The sequence below is a fragment of the Serinus canaria genome, chromosome 3 (genome assembly GCF_022539315.1).
Source record: "Serinus canaria isolate serCan28SL12 chromosome 3, serCan2020, whole genome shotgun sequence".
NCBI lineage: Eukaryota > Metazoa > Chordata > Aves > Passeriformes > Fringillidae > Serinus > Serinus canaria.
In genome coordinates this window covers 47,730,866-47,748,341 of record NC_066316.1, presented here as the reverse complement: position 1 = coordinate 47,748,341, position 17,476 = coordinate 47,730,866, and the positions used below count along the sequence as shown (strand labels likewise).

Genomic DNA, 17,476 nt, shown 5'->3' with positions numbered 1-17,476 from the left:
GTGGGGGCGGGCGGCGGCAGGCGCTGGCAGCAGCCGGGAGAAGCCCGGCTGGTGACTGGCTGGCGGCACACGCAGCTCTGAGGAGGAGGCGGAGGGTGCTGAGCCGAGCCGAGCTGAGCCGAACCGCGGGGCTGGCGGCTGCTGCCGCCGCAGGGGGGAGAGGCTGCGGCGGCGGGAGGGGACCGGCACACGCGCGCACACACGCGCGCACGCACGCGGACGGGTGACAGCGGCGGCCGCCGCGATGTGAGGGGGCTGTGCGGGGGGCTCGGAGGCTCCGCGGGGCGGAGAGGGGAGGCGAGGCAGCCCGCACAGCCCCGGCGGCGGGAGGGGCGGCCGGGGCGGGGCCGGCTGGGCCCGGCGTGAGCCGCGTTCCCCGGCGGGCAGGGCGCTGGGCGGCCGCGGGCGGCGAGCGTGGGACCGGCGGTGGCGGCGCTCGGTGGGCTGACCGACTCCTGTTTGCTTGGCTCCAGTCCCCGTCTCCGAGCCCACGGGCCCCGATGAGAAGCGCCCCTGCGCTGCCGGACTGACGCCTCGCCGCCCTCCCCGCGGACGAGGAGGAGCGCGGCGCCCCCGACCGCGGGCCGCCCCTGCACCGCCCTCCCCGGCGGGGGCTCGTCTGCCGCCTGCGGGGCGGGCGGCGCGGCGGTGACAGCGCGGCGGCGGCGAGGCCGAGGGAGCGGGAGCGCCGCCGCCGAGGACCATGAGGAAATTTAACATCAGGAAGGTGCTGGACGGCCTGACGGCGGTCTCTGCCGTCGCCTCGGCGTCGTCCGCCGCGCAGCAGCAGCAGGCGGGGAACCGGGAGACCGAAATCCAGGAGACACTCCAGTCCGAGCACTTCCAGCTCTGCAAGGTGAATGAATGCTGCAGCCCCGAGCCGGCGGGCGGCCGGGGAAGGGGGCGCGCCGCCGCGATGGGCGCTGCGGGCTTTGCTTCTCCATACCGACCTCGCCGAGCCTGCCCGCCGCTCCTGTTTACTTGTTTGGATTGATTGTTTCGGGGGCGAAGACGGGAAGAAAGCGGTGGGTGTAGCTGTACAGGTCTTGCTGGATTTCTTTAGTCATCTTTCTTGGAGAGTTTCGGGGTTTGTCGTCGTCTAGGCTCTTTCATGCGAGTAATCCTGACAGTGTTCACTAGGGCTTCGTAGAAAGAGTTAGATGGATGGGGGAAGGAGTGATACTTAGCTGTAGTGCAGATCTGATTATCGCGGCGTTTGAGTAGAAGCCTCTGCTAATGGGCCCTAAGGACCGGGCATCTGTCCCTCTGCATTATTTTGAAAAAGGCTTTCGATGTTTGTGGTGGTTTCACTGCAGTGTGTTGCCAAGTTGGTGATGCTGCTATTGCAAATTCTATCCAGAAACGAAGTTCCCGTTTATTTATTTGCCTGTTTGTGATACTATAACTGCAGTTTGTGTCTGCACGCTTCAGAAAATGATGCAGCGAATTAACCAGCAGCTGTATCAAGAGGAATAAAAGCTGATTAGAATATCAATACTCATTTTTATCTTTGTGAGGCACTCATGGTCTGACCTGACATGGATGAGCTTGATGGTGAACTCTCCTCGGTTTTTTTGTGTATTGCAGGCATTCCTGCTGCTTTCAGGAGTTGGTCATGAAGAATGTGGAGAAGAGCAGAGCTGTTGCCAGTTAGACTTTATTCAGTTGTGAAATACAGAAAGTTGTGGGGTATGCCTGCAACTTCAGTGAAGTACAAGGAGTATATCAGAAGCTTGCTGTGCATTTATGAGGTCATGAAATACCTCTGCTTTAAACTAAACCCTTAGGAATGGAAAAGCTGGCATTTGTATGGCTTAAGATGTGTGCATTTAGAGTGGAAGTAAGAGTAGGTGACACATGTGTTATGTTTTCAGTTCTGATTAATTGCAGCCTGAGAAGTTTAATGGAGTTATTGCTTGGTCAATTACCAAATTAGTCTTGGCTAACCAAAAAAGCTAAATGTGCCAATAGCTCCATATTAACAAAGAATCCCATGGCTGAGGGGGTTTGCCTTTGTTCAATGAAGTATTTTTTTGTTTGGTCTAGTCTGGGGCTGCCTGTTCTCTTTGAGGGAAGTAGAGGATGAGAGATTGATTCTGTCAAGCTCAAGTTGCTTTTTTTTTTTCTTTACTGAGCTGAGAGAGGTTACACTGTCATGTTGGGTCTGTTGGATTGAAATTGAAGTGATTCTCAGAAAAGCAAATCTAGTAGTTTATAATAGTTCTGATGATAAGTGGCTTTGTTGCCAAACTTGCTAGGAACATCTCAGATTTTAATAGTTTAATGTCTTTGTTAGAGCTGAAAATAAGATTACTCAGGGAATGAGGTCGATGAAAAAAATGAAATGCTGAGTTGATACAGCCTTTATACAGAAGAAATGGAAGATTCAAATTAAGTTTCAGAAAGTCTGACTGTCTCTTGATGCTTCAAGATGAATGAGTAATTATGACTAAAAATCTTTTGTAACTGGTTCATGTAAGGCAGGTGATTTTCTCAGTCTGTGATTAAATTGCTTTGTAGTTCCTTTTTAAATTGTGATTAACATTGAATCCTCTTCTCTAACATACAGTCTTGATTTTGTTTGTTTTTGGTATCCTGCCTGACCCATTGTTACTGCGCTGCTCTGGCTTGTTAGACTGTACGCCACGGTTTCCCCTATCAACCTTCAGCCTTGGCGTTTGATCCGGTTCAGAAAATACTGGCCATTGGGACTCAGACTGGAGCACTAAGGCTGTATCCTTTTGTACTCTGAAGTGGATTTAGTGCACCTCACACAGGTGATGTCTTGATTCAGCTGCTGAACCATTCAGAAGTCTGGTGGGAACCAGGTATGCAGGAGGGGAGTAAAACAGCAAGCTCTCTTTGCTGTTGGTGGGTGGCTTGGTTGTTCTTTGTGTCAGTTTAAGTTGTGTAAATCATGTGCAGTACGGCTGCTCAGTTGCCATTATCTCAAGGTAATAGATAAATTTTGTAGAGGGTTACTAGTGTGCTGATAATTTACAGCAGCTGACTGCAAATCTAAAGAGAGACGTGGGCTGAGCTCTGTTTTGTTGTTCTGCTCTATCCTCTGGGCTTGAGACATTCTGTGCTGCTTGATGAGATGGTGTTTGGTTGGTTTATTTTGTAGGGTTTTTGGTTGGGCTTTTTTTGGGTGGTGGGCTTGTTCTTAAGATAAACTTTGTAATGCTCTAGTGACCTGCTACTACTTCTGTGTTGCCAAATGAGGGTTTCAAGTGGGGGCAGTAAAAGGTACAGGGATTGTATCTTGCTAAAAGCTTCCAAGTGACAGAGAGAAGCGGAATGAATTTGTGAAGCAAAGCATTAGTAACCCTGCTTCTTTTTGTTCACTAAAAAGTGAACTACCCATATGTTTATAGCCATATGGTACCACAGCCATATGCTACTATCCAAGCCATGTAACAACATATGTGTTTAAACTTTTATTTTTAAAAGAAGGTGTCCTGTAGAGTCTCTAATCCACACTACTGTTGTTGGAACCTTTACTTGTCATCATAAAAGAATTAATTGAATTCTTTGTTGTCCTGAAATTGACTGAATTCAAAACATCATGGGGAAGGCTTAGGCCATCTTGCTAGAGAAATTGACTTAATCCTCTTTAAATTGTAGGTAAATCTAACAATTTCCTTTGGTGTTTATATTAGTCTTCAAGTAGACCTTTTTTGTTTCTTTCTGGTATATCACTACCCTCTCTGTAAAGTTAATTGCCATAAGAGGGTTGACTTTTAAAAGTTGAAAACCTAGAACTGAAAACTAGATTTCTATTAGAACTCTCCAGATTTCTTAACTCAGAGCATGAGGAATAGGGGTAATAATGCAATGTTCTTAATGCCATATTTGAAACTACACTTAATTTAATAAATTTTCTTTTTTAAGAGGGTATAGAATTGACTTAAATGAAGAGTGAATTGTGTGTGGGTGGTGTTAATTACTCTCATATTGGTAGAATAAATGAGAAAGCAAAAAGAGACATAGAAGTTAGAACTTGGTTTGGAGGCAAAGAAGAGATCAAATGTACCTGTTTAGAGCTTAACTCACCTGTAATTTTGGGCAACATGATGCTGCAGTTTGGGTAATGATGACTCAACAAAACCTGTTTCTGGGCACTCATCCATGGCTACACACACCTGTGAATTCTTGGAGTAGGAATTGCTTTCTAAATAATTGAGAGCTGTATTGCAAGATTGTTTGGGAAGAAAGCATTACTGGGAGAAAATGACAGAAAATGTGTTTTCTAAAGGAATGGAGGAAGTTTCATGCAGAAGCTGAAATGTTAGTGCTCCTCTTACTTGATGAAGATGAATATGCTTCTTAGTACTTTGATACAGCTCTTGATTCTTGGAAGAACTGGTTAAAAGCCCTCAGCTGATAGAGTAGCCCTGTAACCAGACACCACTGCAGGATTTGCATCTCCTGTGATTACCTCCTCATTGTGATGGAGGAATGCAGGCAGAAGGAATAGACTCAGACATATTCCCAATGTAAAAGCAGCCTCTTGCTTTCTGCTGGTTTGAGAAGAATGGGTAAGAGTGAGGCTTGCAAGAAGTGCTTATTTCATTCTATTGCTCAAAGATAGAGCCAACCCTCAGGATGCTTTGCCCGCTAAGGTTTTTATGAATAATAAATTACATGCAAGCGTTCATTAAAGTGGGATCCACTTACTCTTTAAAGCTGCAAAAGTGTTTTTAATTGGAATGAGGTGTGGACTAGAAAGAGTAAGTGTCAGTAAAATGTTATTCATTGAAAAATCATAAAAGTGCAATGGAAGTCAGTCCTAATTTTCTTCTGTGTTCGTGTTGGGAGAGTATAGAAGTGAAGGAATGATAATGTTTCCTTCATTCCTTCCCTCCTACCCATGGGAGGTGGGTATTATTGTTTTCCTTTTGTCTTCAAGTATCTTTTTACGCTTTCTTTTGCAAGTAATCTGAGGAATGGGGAAACAAGTTTGGGGTTTTTTTGGAAAGGGTATTAAAGGTAAAATATTCTTAAATCAATGAGTGAGAACCTGTTTGAGATTTTATTAATATGTGAGGAAAATAATGTTACACTCCTGATTTGGCTTTGGACTATTTATCAGACTCTTTACAGAGGTTTTCTGTATTTGATCAGTCTTCAAATTGGGTATTTTAAATTCTGAACCAGAACAGGTTAATGTGAGTTTTCTAAATCACACTCTTACCTTATTCTTCTTTATGATGCCTCTGTAACCACTACTGGAAGAACAGAGTGACTTCTTATATACAAGTACTAAATGTTTGCAGTACTGTTAAAATTATTTGTAAAAAGAGAGCTGAAGTTTTTTCTGAAGAACCAAAATCTGTTGTTACAAATATACTGCCAGTTAAATGACGTTGTCTTTCTTTATCTTAATTGATAAATATACTGAACATCAACACTGTGTTGGATTCTCTAAATCCACAAAGTAATTGTAAAAATGGAAGTGCCTAAATTATAGGTGTCATGTTGCGCTAATGGGATTAGAAGTGGAATTACTACTCTGTTAATATTTTTTGCCTCTAGGCTTGATGGATGTAGTTGGTAACATAGTATTCTAGAGGGGCAACTTTGCCATACTATGCCCATAAGCAGTATTTGGTTATAGATTCTGCAGTTTTAAGTGGGAGAGAAGTCCATAAAAATACTAGGAAGAGACTTCTTTTAAAGTGTAAAACTTTAACCTTATGAGTCATGAAAGTTAGTTTGTGATTATTCACTGGTTTAACTTGAGCAGTATATCCCTTGTATTAATTTTAAAAAACTTGATTAGTTATTAAGAAACATTTCTAACTCTTACTTAGCTAGGAGATTTAAAACCAACATTTTTGGAGGCAGACAGATCCTTAATTAGAGAAGTATTTCCCCACCCCAAAAAGAACAGTTTTAGCTATTAGTAACAAAAGTTCTGTTCTGTTTTCACCAATGAACATCAGCTTGGTTACTTTTCTGTATATAAGGAAAAGTTACAAAGTGAGTAGCTTAGTAGAGTAGAAAAAGCAGCCTGATGTGACCCTCTTCCTGACACTAGGAACTGTAAAAAACAGTTAAGCTGTTGGATTCTGTTTTCTCTGCTGCAAGGGAAATTGAGGGATGAGGTAGACACGTGGGCAGAAGCACTGTGCCGAGTGACAGAAAATCTCAAATGATTTCTCACAAGTAGTGGCACTCACCTGGACATGCTGGTCCAGTTGTTCCTCTGATTTTGTGGTGTGGTTCTTCCAGCTATTTGAGGTGTGTGAGTTTTGGCTGGTGGCCTGCTTCTTGTGTGGCAATTCTGCCTCAGGCTCCCTCTCCTCTGTGCTGGGTTTTTGTGGATGTGATTTCCACAGGGAACACTTGTGCTCACTATTGATTTCAAACTGCTATGGCCAGTATAAGCTCCTGGTGGCCTCTTTTGTCAGGTCAATACCTTTGGTTGTCTCCATAACTGGAGGGATTTAGCTGCTGTTACCAGGGTGGCTTTCATCTCTTGATCTACTGTCGCAACATGTGAGATAGCAAGTAGTTAAAAATTCATCTGTGCTTTGCTTCTTTTCTGTGCATACCTGAACCATCACAGTAGGACATGCAGTCCTTGGTCTTAAGAAAGTTTTGTCCATAATTGGCTGTGCTTTGTTTTCCCAGCAGATATCAAAACCTTCTAATGAGTTCGAGTTCAGTTTATCTACTCAAGGTTTAACTTGGTGTAATCAGTTAGACTTTACCCTGTGACGTCCTGACAGTGCTCAGTGTCATAAGTGATAGCCCTGCTTCTGTGCTCTTCATTGCTTTTGCTCTTCTATTTAGAAGGCCATCTGGAAGCCTAATGTGATCTGAACAGGGGGGGGGTGTAAACTCTGAAGAGGCTAGAGAAAGATGCAATGAGCTTTTTTGGGATTTTTCTTGCCTTTACTATGGTGCTTCCTCAGAAGTTTGAAGTCCAGGGCCCTGTACAATAAATAATAATAGTCAGCTGAGCTATTTTATTTGCTTTTATAAGGTAGAATAATCTTCAAAGCTAAATCAGAAATATTGAAGGAGTTCTCCTGGTCCCCGCTGTTTAACTGCTCCATCTTAAACAAGTTTCTTCATTTTTCTGCACTTTAATTTTTCTATAGCAAAGCTAGGACAGTATATCAAATTAGATGTTTGGTGGTACTCTCCCAATATAAATACAATATCTGCTGGTGCTTTGTGACTTAAAAATATGCATTTGCAGCATGAAGTTCAGCCTCTCTCTTGATAGAGGGAGTTCTAGAAAGGAAGGCCATTTTCACTAGAAATAATTGAAAATGAAGGGAATACCTGTAAGAGTAAGTTGTACCTCCCACACAGACCAAATTGTGCCTCCGACTCTTTATTCCCAAGCAGAATAGGTTATTTAATTAAAGTTTGGCTTTTTTTCCCCTCTTGCAAACCAAGTTCACAGGAAGGACAAAAATTAGATTGTTCATCATTCCATCATTAAAAACCTCAAGATTCCAATCGTCCTGAATGTCAATGTCTGTATCTGTTAATTTTCCCACCGTCCTTTCAGCACTGAAAGTTGGCTTATGCAAGCAAATGGCTGAAGTTTTTATGTGTTTGGGGTGTATAAAGCTTGTTTTCTGTGTTTTTCTGTGATTTCCATTCTCCAGTCTTTTTGAGAACTCACTTTTTTTTAAAATCAAAATAGCTCAAAACCCTGGGTATGTGGTTCCATGCAGTCAGTTTCTGATGAAGTGCTTGTTGCAGAATCTGGGTAGCTTTGCTGTAGAGGTAAAATAGGTATAATACAAAATTCAAGCAGTTTGGTAAAGTTTCTGAAGCTCTAACAAAATAGCATTTCCAAGTTTTGATGTCATTATAGCCATTAAAATAATTTCTCCTTTGGATCATTCAGACTTTGCAAGGCAGTCTGACTGATTTTGTTCCTTGATGGAAATATCAGCTTGAGATATTTATGTGTTGGGGCTTTTGCTTTTTGGGTATTGTTTTGTTGAAGTAGTTCAATACTTGCTCTTCTCTGTAGTAGCTCTACACTGGCAGTAGGACAGTGGCTGCACTTGTTTAGAGTATGCAAAGATTTCAGTTTTTTAAACAGAGCATCCAACTGATGTTGGCATATCTTCAAGTGAACCAGATGAAGCTGGGTGATCCTTTCTGACCTAAATTACTCTGTAATTTTGTTACTTCTGTGAACACACCAAATTTGAGCTGAACTACTCTTTCATGGATGGTCAGGGTCTTTTGGCATTTGTACACTGAAGAGAATGGTCTCAGCCCTTGTCACTGGTGTTCTGGACTTTGAATAAATATGCCTGTTTTGGGAAGAGTACTTTGTAAAGCTGTTAAAAATATTGCAGTAGCATCATGTCAGGGACACACTGATTATTTATTATTACAAAAATGTTTCTTATCTACCTTGCCACTCAGTTCACACAGAGTAGTTCAAGCAAGAAAACTACTTTGCTTAACTACTTTGTTAATTTTGTCACATTTCCATTTCTTTTAAAACTACTACATTTCTTATCATATCATCCAGCACTTTGTTCACATGGCTATTGTTATCTTAGTGAAAAATTCCCATCCTCTAAATGAAGAAAAACAGCTACTTTTGGGTATTCTGAAATGAAATAGGGCCAAAATGGCATGGTGAGGCATGTATCTCCTAAGTGTATGGAATTAAAACAGCTGAGTCCTACACAGACAAAGCTTTGACTGAATTCTTTATAATAAATAGGATGGTGTTTTTAAATCTGTGGTTTTGCTTGTTGGGAAACTTAGTGTGCTGGTTTTGGCTGGAGCAAAGTTAGTTTTCTTCACAGTAGCTGGTATCAGGCTGTGTTTTGTATTTGTGCTGGAAACAGTTGTGATAATGTGGGGATGTTTTCCTTATTGCTGAGCAGGGCTTATACAGAGCCAAGGCCTTTTCTGCCTCTCACCCCACCCTACCAATGAGCAGCCTGGGTGTGCACAAGTAGCTGGGAGGGGACACAGCCCAGGACAGCTGACCCAAGGGATATTCTATGCCATATGGTGTCATTCTCAGGATATAAAGCTGGAAATGGTGTTTGAAGTGGTGGCATTAGTCTTCCCAAGTCAGTGTTACACACAAGGGAGCTTTGCTTTCCTGGAGGCAGCTCCAGCCCACCCACGGGAAACAGTGAAGGAATTCCTTGTTTTGCCTTGCTTGCATGCAGGGTGGGTTTTGCTTTGTCCATTAAACATTCTCTATCTCAAACTGTGAGTTTTCTCTCTTTTCCAGTTTTTCTTCCCCATCTCACCAGAGGCAGTGCACAACTGTCTGTGTGGAGCCTAGTTGCTAGATGGGTTAAACTGCAACAATCATTTGTGACACTCAATGTGCAGCTCAAAGGATTTGAGATAATGACAGGATTTGACTGGAATGATTGAATGTATAGCTGTGATTGCTGATTAGCTATTAATTGGCAGGTGCTTGTCTGGAGCCTTGCTTGCCTGACTGTACATGAGAGTCCAGTGCTCATTAGTGGCTGGTTTTTGCTCTCACTGCTGCTGTGCTGCTTTATCACCTGGCTGTGCCGTGCCTGGGAGGCTGTGGCAGCAGCAGCAGCAGGGATGTGCTGGGCTGGCAGTGCCCAGGGACTCGCTGTGTGTCTGTGCTGCTGGCCTGGGCTGGCTGGGACTGAGCTGGAACTTTGCTCCAAGGGACCTGACCCACGGTGGCTCCACGTGGGAGCAGCTGGGTCTGTGTCAGTCAGGACAATCTGGAGGTGGCTGTGGCTGTGTCAGTGCAGCAGCAGGAACCCCTGAAGGGATGGAGGCACAGGGATAAGTCTGTGCTGCGGCAGGTGGATACTGACACATCAGTGCCTGTGGATAAGTCCGTGCTGGAGCACCTGAAAGCGTGTGGCCATGGATAATGCCACATGAGAGCAGGTATTCCCCTGGAAGGACTGCAGCCATGGGTAAAGCCATGTTAGAGCTGGTTTATCTCTGAAGGGACTGTGGGTAAGGCCATGCAGTAGCAACTGTGTCTGTGGAGAAGCAGCAGGTCTTTCATCAGTAGTGTTATTACATATACTTTGATTCTACTAATGCAACTTCTAGTAGTGACTCCTTTTGCTCAAGAATGCTTGAAGTATAACCATATTAAAACTCATGCTATAATCCACAAAAATTTATGATGAAAACTTCCCTCTAGGTATTTTACTGACAGAGCAGAAACTTAATGGATATAGCCTTGCAGCTTCAAACTTGCTGGGTCATGGTGAACAGGAGGAAAGAAATATCTGGAAAGCAAGCAAAGTTTGTAAGGCTGCAGGTTACTGTAGCAGGAGCATAGTTTGTTTCCTTGTATCACTTTGCTATTTGTGAAACACTGAGGTGGTATGTGGATTGTGTGACCTGATGAGGTTAGGCTGAACTGTGAGAGGAAATTGGACGGCTGGAGCCAGGCTTAGGCTTTCAGACTTGTGGTACATCGCTCAATTCACTTAGATCTTAATTTGGCATTTTACTAGATTTGTTCTTTCTTGATCACTGTGGAATGGCTTTTAGAACTGAAGTAGCATTATTGCTGCAGGAGATGACATGAGCAGTTTAAGTCAAGTCACATCAGGAAGAGTAGAAGCAGCTTAAGATTTGAGATGTGATAAAGAAAGCATGAAGGCACAAATCAAGGTTGCAAACCCTTCCTAACAAAACTTTGACAGAAATTTTGTAGCTGCATTAGACTTTAAATTGTCCAGGTCTCTTTGTTATACAGGGGTTTCAAAAGGAAAAGGTAAGTGTGTTTACACAATAAATTTAGGGCGACCAAGTTGGCTTATCTATGTAGAACCTCAGTTAGAAATAGAAGAAAATCTGCAAATTATTACATTCAATATAATGTTAAACAGAACTGCAGGATTTTGGGAACGGTTCACTTTGCCCTTGATCTTAGCTATCTGGTAATGGTTTTACATTTTGAAAAATATTGGAGTACCTAATAGTTTTGAGAGAATTAATACTGTGGAAGATCTTTAATCTGTTGGGTCTTCCCTCTTCCTGTTCTCAATGTGCCTATCTTAAAATGCATCATCAAACTAAATTTTTTTTTTTTTTAATTGTTACACTTGATCCTGCAAAGCTCATCCCGTTAAGTAGACTCTGCTTTCCCAGAGATGCAGTTCTTTGACATGGAGTAATTTGTAATTTGTTTGCCAGCCTGAGGAATAGGTTTGTGTTACTTTTGAGGCAAAACCACATTGCTTACCCACTGCCTGTGTGCTGTCTGCCAGCAGCTTTTGGAGTTCCCGTGTTTTGCTGACCTGTGAGTTTCAGTTGTGATATTGTAATTGGTACTTGAATGCCAGTCAAGTGTAGCCTTGTAGAATTCCTGATAACTTAGTGACCCCATTCATGTCAATGCTTCTATCATAGGCCCTGGTAATTGTGCAGCTTATGTGTTTATCAAAGGAAGTACTCTGTTACCACCACTGTTGACTTTCAGTACAAATACAGGTGAAGGTCTAAAGACATAATTTAAATCTCTGTCAGTGGTTTTTGTATCACTGAATTTGGGCACATTAAAATAATGAAGGTCTTGGAAACAGCTGAAACAGAAATATTTCAGAAGAGAGGACTGGTAGAGTGGTATAATGCCTTATTTAGTAAATTTCTGAAATATGAAGCAGTTCCCTCAGCCTCTGGGGACTCACACCAAATCCTGATTCCTTGTGATTTTTACAATGCATTTACGAAATTCCTTTTTTTGTTCTTTAGTTCTGGAACAATGATGTTCAGTTTAAGACTGACGCAATTGAGAACCATTTTGTCTTCCACTTAAAAATCTCTCCTTTTACAAAATTCTAAAACTGGATTTTTGTCAAGATCTGCACTACTGGATGACGTCCTTGGTCTGTGTACTACTTATTTTAACTTATTCACTTTGTGCAATGATTCAGTGTATTTTGAATCCCTAAGCTTTGCTTAAACAGAAAATCTAGTTATTGATGGTGCTTGTATTGAGGCAACTCTGTCAATTGCTGAATTAAGATTGATTTTAATACTGTATTAGTAAAAAAATTTTTTGAATATCAGGAGCAGGCCATGCATTGTCTTCCATACATAGTCTTAGTATTCTTAATGCTAAGATTAAGTGATTCTAATCTTACAGTTTTTTACTTGAGATTTTATTTTTTTTAATTTTTTTTTTATTTTCAGTTAGTTAGTGCATCCCTCCTGCTCAAACAGATCCTGCTAGGTTACATGAGTCAGGATTGTGTCCAGATGGCTTCTTTAAAACATAAACCATAAATTTTTTTATAAAAAATAAAACATAAACTTATTATTACAAAGAAGTTTTTGTAATAATAATGAGGCAGATTTTGTAATACTTGAAAAAGGGCAATCCAAAGTGTTGCAGTTTTCCAAATCAATTATTTGATTTCAGTTGTACAGAGAAAAATTTACAGATTGATAGAAATAATTCAAGGCTACTTTATTTGCCAGTTTTGCAAAATGTCTAGGATTTTGTTTTATAAACACCTTAAAAAGGTAGTAACAAAACTTGATTTATCTTTAGGAAACCTGAAGCTTAATTTTCTTCTAGGATTGACATAATAATAGTTCACAGTAAGTCTTTAACCTGTCCCCCTCTAAGCACTCAGTGCTCCTTCTGGCAATGCTGGTGGAGAGTGGAGGCTAGGTTCTCCGCCAAGAAGGCTACAGACCAAACTCACCCTTTTCTGAGCTGTCTCTCATGGATTCTCTGAGAATTAATTGTCATTTCCTGCTTTATATTCTAATGTAAACTCCACAGGAGTTTAACTTTGGAACTCTGTAAGCCAGGGAATTAAAGAGAGGGTGCGAATCCAAATGAAGCAATATGTTTGTACTTCTGCTTAGTGAGCTATTATTTTATTTTGTGTGATTCATATTATTTAAGCAGGGGTTTGTATTTTTTAGCCTGTTGAAGCTGCTGTCTGGCTTGTACTTTGTATGTGTACAAGTAACCTTATTAGATCTTTGGTTCACATAATAATGATAAATGTAGCTCTTCAAGAGGAGCCAGCTGAAGAGGTAATCCAGCTGTGTCCAATGTTTCTGACAACAGTTTCTGGTATAGGCCCTCCCTCTTTCCCAGCTCGTAACAATGATTCCTAGTCAGTAGCAGCAGATGGACCTATTTGCATTTTCCAACTTGCTCATTAGGGAAAAAGATGCAATACTAATTGGTTTTTTTTGTGATCACTTAATGTTCAATTAATAGTTTTAGCATGCCTTAGTTTTTTAGCATATGCTTTATCCAGTCATACTACCTTGTTAAACAGAACAGATGTTCTTCACAGCTGAAAAACACTCTTAACTGGACTTTGTAATGTTGATGTTAGAGGTACAGTTACTAAGCTTTAGTGATGCTTATTAGTATGGAGAATGGGCTGCAAAACAATCACTTGCCTGGTGTTCCCTTCTATGTGTTCCAAATCTGTGGAGTAAACTGGTGTAATAAGATTACCTGCATAGCCACTCCTAAATGTCAGATAAAAAGGAAAGTTAAAAAAAAAAAAAAAGCTGGCATGGTGTATATCCCCTCATTCTTTAAAATAATAAGATGGAAAATATAGCCTTTTTGAAAATCCTGGTGAGTTACTAACAGGGATGGAGAGAGATCAGGTAGCCTACATGTCAAAAGCAATGTTAATAATTGCTTGTTAGTAATGTTTTTATGTTTTCATAAGGGCTGTTTGTCAAAGGAAATAGAGTTCAAGCTGACAAAGAATACTACCATTTTCTTAAACGTTTGTGCTTTTCTATCTTTAGTTTAAAAAAAACCCTAAACAGAGGTTCATATTTTTTTTCAATTACCCTTAGTATATATGGCTGCCCAGGATGTGACTGTTATACCTGTTTTCTTACAGACTTGGTCCCTGGAAGTATTGTGAATATAGCCTCAGTTATGTTAATTGTCAAAGGGTTAGTAAAAAAACAAAAACAAAAAAAAAAAAGGTGGGGAAAATTTGATTTATATATATTGTAGAGGAGGCAGCAGGAGTTAACTTGCACAGTTCTGTTCCTTATCTGAGTTGCAAAGGACAAAATTGACATTTGAACTCTGGCAGTTTAAAAGATTTTTTTTCTTCCTATATGAATGCTCTGCCAATAATTTCCAGATCAAATAAATGGTGTTCTGGATTTAAGAAAAAAAAAAACCAAAAAACAAACAGGTAAGGAGGAAGTGGCATTTTTGTTACTTATTGACTTATTGCCAACTTTTTTTCACTTTTGATGATCTGTTCTTTATGTTGGCAATTCCCAGTGAGAGAAGGAGCACATCAAATAATGCTGACAGTGAAGTTTGGTTTCAAAATATTTAGAAACTGCAATTTTATATCATAGCATATGATCAGAATCACATCTTCATTTTAACTCAATACTTCATATTGTTATCATTTTTTGGACACAACTTATTTTCTTAGCTTTTCTGGTTTGTTAGTAAGGAAAAACCTTTGCTACTAAAGCTGAAAACTGAGATGTCTGATCAGTTGATGGAAAAGTATCAGTGCCATGGTAAAAAGTAAAATGCCAAGACTGTTGAAGTGGTGTGGTGGTGAGTTTATCAAGAAGCTGTTGTGCAGACGGGAGCGTGATGATCACGCTGCCATCTGAGGATGTTCTCTGCCTTCAGTTTTTTGTCTGCAGCGGAAGTTACTGTTGCAATGCGAACTCAGCGCTGGGCAAGTTCAGAAAACAAAGCCCTTGAGTAAGTTTTAAAGCAGAAATGCTACTCCGTGCCATTTCTCAGTGGTCACACTGTGCTACCAGAGTGTTTGTAACCAATTTGACAAAGAAGATACTGCTAATGCTTGCTATTTTCATACACCGAGTAATGGACTGGCATTTCTAGGAGTGTAATCTCACTTGCTGTAGAAAGACTCATACAAAGAGACTATTCTTGCAAAATATTTCTGAACTCATATTCCTGTCAAACTTGAATTATGCAGGCTTTGATTGCAATACAGGTAAAATATTTAAAAGCATAGTTTGAAAGCTTTTTCCTCACAGTTCATTCTACAAAAATACCACCCTAAAAGTTTCAGACTATCAGAGGATTCTCTACCTGTCTTTATTTGCTGTAGTACAGACAATAACTGTAAATTGTACAACTGCAGTTAATTTGGGGGAAATTCACATATGATGAAATTAAACTCAGTTGTGCATACTTTGGCATTGTCCTAGTGTTTTAATGGCCAATATGTGAGATGATCAGTGTAAGTGAATTCTGTATGAGTGATACTGAACTGCTATAAATATATAATTTTCAGCTCCCAAAAAGAACTTTTTAACATATTTAATAGCCTGAAGTCTCTTAGTAGCTCTGTGCTGCTCACAGCTATTATTTGATATATTAGATCTCTGGCTGTCTATTTCTTTTTTAATGACTACTAATAAATGCCATTCAGTGTATTAATTTTCTTGATGTTTGACTGGAATACATGTATCACTCTGTCACAGTGGTTTTTAGTAAAATAGGTTTCATCCTGGATTTTTGCAACAAGCCACTAATTAACATTTCTTCATTTTTTTTCAAGGAGATTATATTGTTTCTTTTAGAGTTGCTGTTTTTTCCTATTAGAAATTGTTGGGTAATAGAAATAATTTCTACTTTTCCTTTAAAACTTCATCTTTAAATTTTTCGGTATCTCTGTGTGACTGGTTTCTTTCTCTCAGAAAATAATTCTTAAAAAAATACTTACCTTAATTTTTCAAGTGCTTTATAGTATAGCACTTTTTCTGGTAGAATTAATTGCAGCCCTTGCCCATGAATAGTTCCTAGGAATGTAACTATCCTACATCTCTGGTGATCTGGGGTGAATTATTTAACTCTTTCCTCTTCTCTGCTTCAAGAGGATTGAGTTTGTGCATGGATGTGGTTTGTGAGGAGGGGTGAGGCTTGATTGTGTTGAAATGTTTTTATCCTGACTCTGAAGTCTTGTACCTGACAGTGAATTTGAAGACTACTAGTTGTCTGCAGACTCACCAAGTTTAGAGTTGAGCAGACTGAGTGTGTGAGGGGAAAAAGGAGTAGTTTTTAGACTTCAGGTTGCAGAGCTTAATGTATCAATTGGGAACTTGTATAGTCCTTTGTTGCCAAAGAAGTAGGGACGCTTTGCAGGTGAAACACTTTCAGATTCGTAAGGCTTCAAAGAACTAAAATAAATCAGCATGAAGTTAGCCAGAAAAGGTTCCTTAGATTTTTCTCTTAATACATACGTGACGTGAATTTTGTTCTGGTGGAGTTCTTTACTATCAGGAAATCTAATGCTCTTCTTGACTTTTTTTAAATTTTTTTTTTTTTAAATTCACACAGAGCTATTAGACACTGTAAATATACAATGGGATTATTTGTTCCTATTTCATTGCCAATCTGCTAGGCTGACATTTGAAAGAAGAAGTAAACTTTAAACAATACCTTGTAAAGGTAGGATTTATTCTCTTCAAACTTTTCTAGTGAAATCTTGGAAATATTAGTTTTCTCCCATTTTTTTGTTGTTGTTGTTGTTTGTTTGGGGGTTTTTTGTTGTGGGGTTTTGAGGTTTTTTTGGTTGTTGTTTTTTTTTTCCCTAGTGAATGTTTGAGGAGCACCCATCTGACTTGTCTGACACGTACCAGCTCAGATGTTCCAGCTTATATTTGAGCCTCATGTGTTTTTTATTCCTCACCATGCAGAGCATACATAAAACTTCCACAGTTTACAGCTTCTAGGGAATTGTAGCTGGCTGACAATTACATGTTTTCCTCTCAGATTTTTGATGGAAGTTGATATAGAAGTGACCTCCCAAAATGAATTAATTTAATTTTCTCTATTGCTGAGTAGAAAAAGCTATCTGACACTCAAAACATTGAACACTGAACTACACTGCATAAATGGAGGTTCTGACTCAAAGTGGGTCTGAATTGATGGGGCTACAATGCCACATTAATTTTAATGATCTGGATTTGCTGCTTAGAAACTCTCTTGAAGCTGGATGATAAGTCCTGTTCCAAGCAATGCTTTTCTTTTGTCTGAGCCCTTAGATATTTTCATGTTTTGGCATTTCTGAAGTGTCCTTTTTCACAGCTGGAAACTTCCATAGAAAAGGTAGGAAACCCTGTCTATTTGACATCTATAACTACAGGCTTTACATTAAAACCTCAGTAAAGCTCTGGACTGTGGTGATTGTCTGCCTCAAACAGCAAGTGATTTTCTTTTTCTTTAAAAATTTTCTGTGTGGGGTAGTACTGTGACTAGTGGTGATGATCAAGGTTACTTTTTTGGAATATCCATAATTGGTAGATTTTATATTTTAACTGAACAGCAGCCATTTCACTTTCTTGTAAGTGGTTCTTGTGTAAATATATTGCTGAAGATTCTAGTGAGACCCAAATTACTTGAAAAAAAGAGCTGAAACTTAGTTTTGTACTTTAACAACAGTCATTTTGAGGAATCTGGCTGTATTTTTCTTCTAGCGTATCTTTGTGCAGACTTGCTCTTTGC

The 17,476-nt window shown here is 40.2% G+C and overlaps 1 protein-coding gene across 12 annotated transcripts in view; it reads left to right on the top strand.

Annotated features, from left to right (window-relative positions):
- Positions 1-568: 568 nt before the first annotated feature.
- Positions 569-17,476, top strand: part of STXBP5 (syntaxin binding protein 5) — a 102,052-nt gene continuing 85,144 nt past the window's right edge. For 11 of the 12 annotated variants that reach the window (XM_030235358.2, XM_030235355.2, XM_050973010.1 and 8 more), the window contains exons 1-2: positions 569-856; positions 2,636-2,733. In XM_030235358.2, the coding sequence (XP_030091218.1) occupies positions 704-856; positions 2,636-2,733 (251 nt within the window). In that variant the 5' untranslated portion in view covers positions 569-703. The remainder of the gene's footprint in view (positions 857-2,635; positions 2,734-17,476) is intronic. The other variant, XM_030235349.2, reaches the window with a different exon arrangement.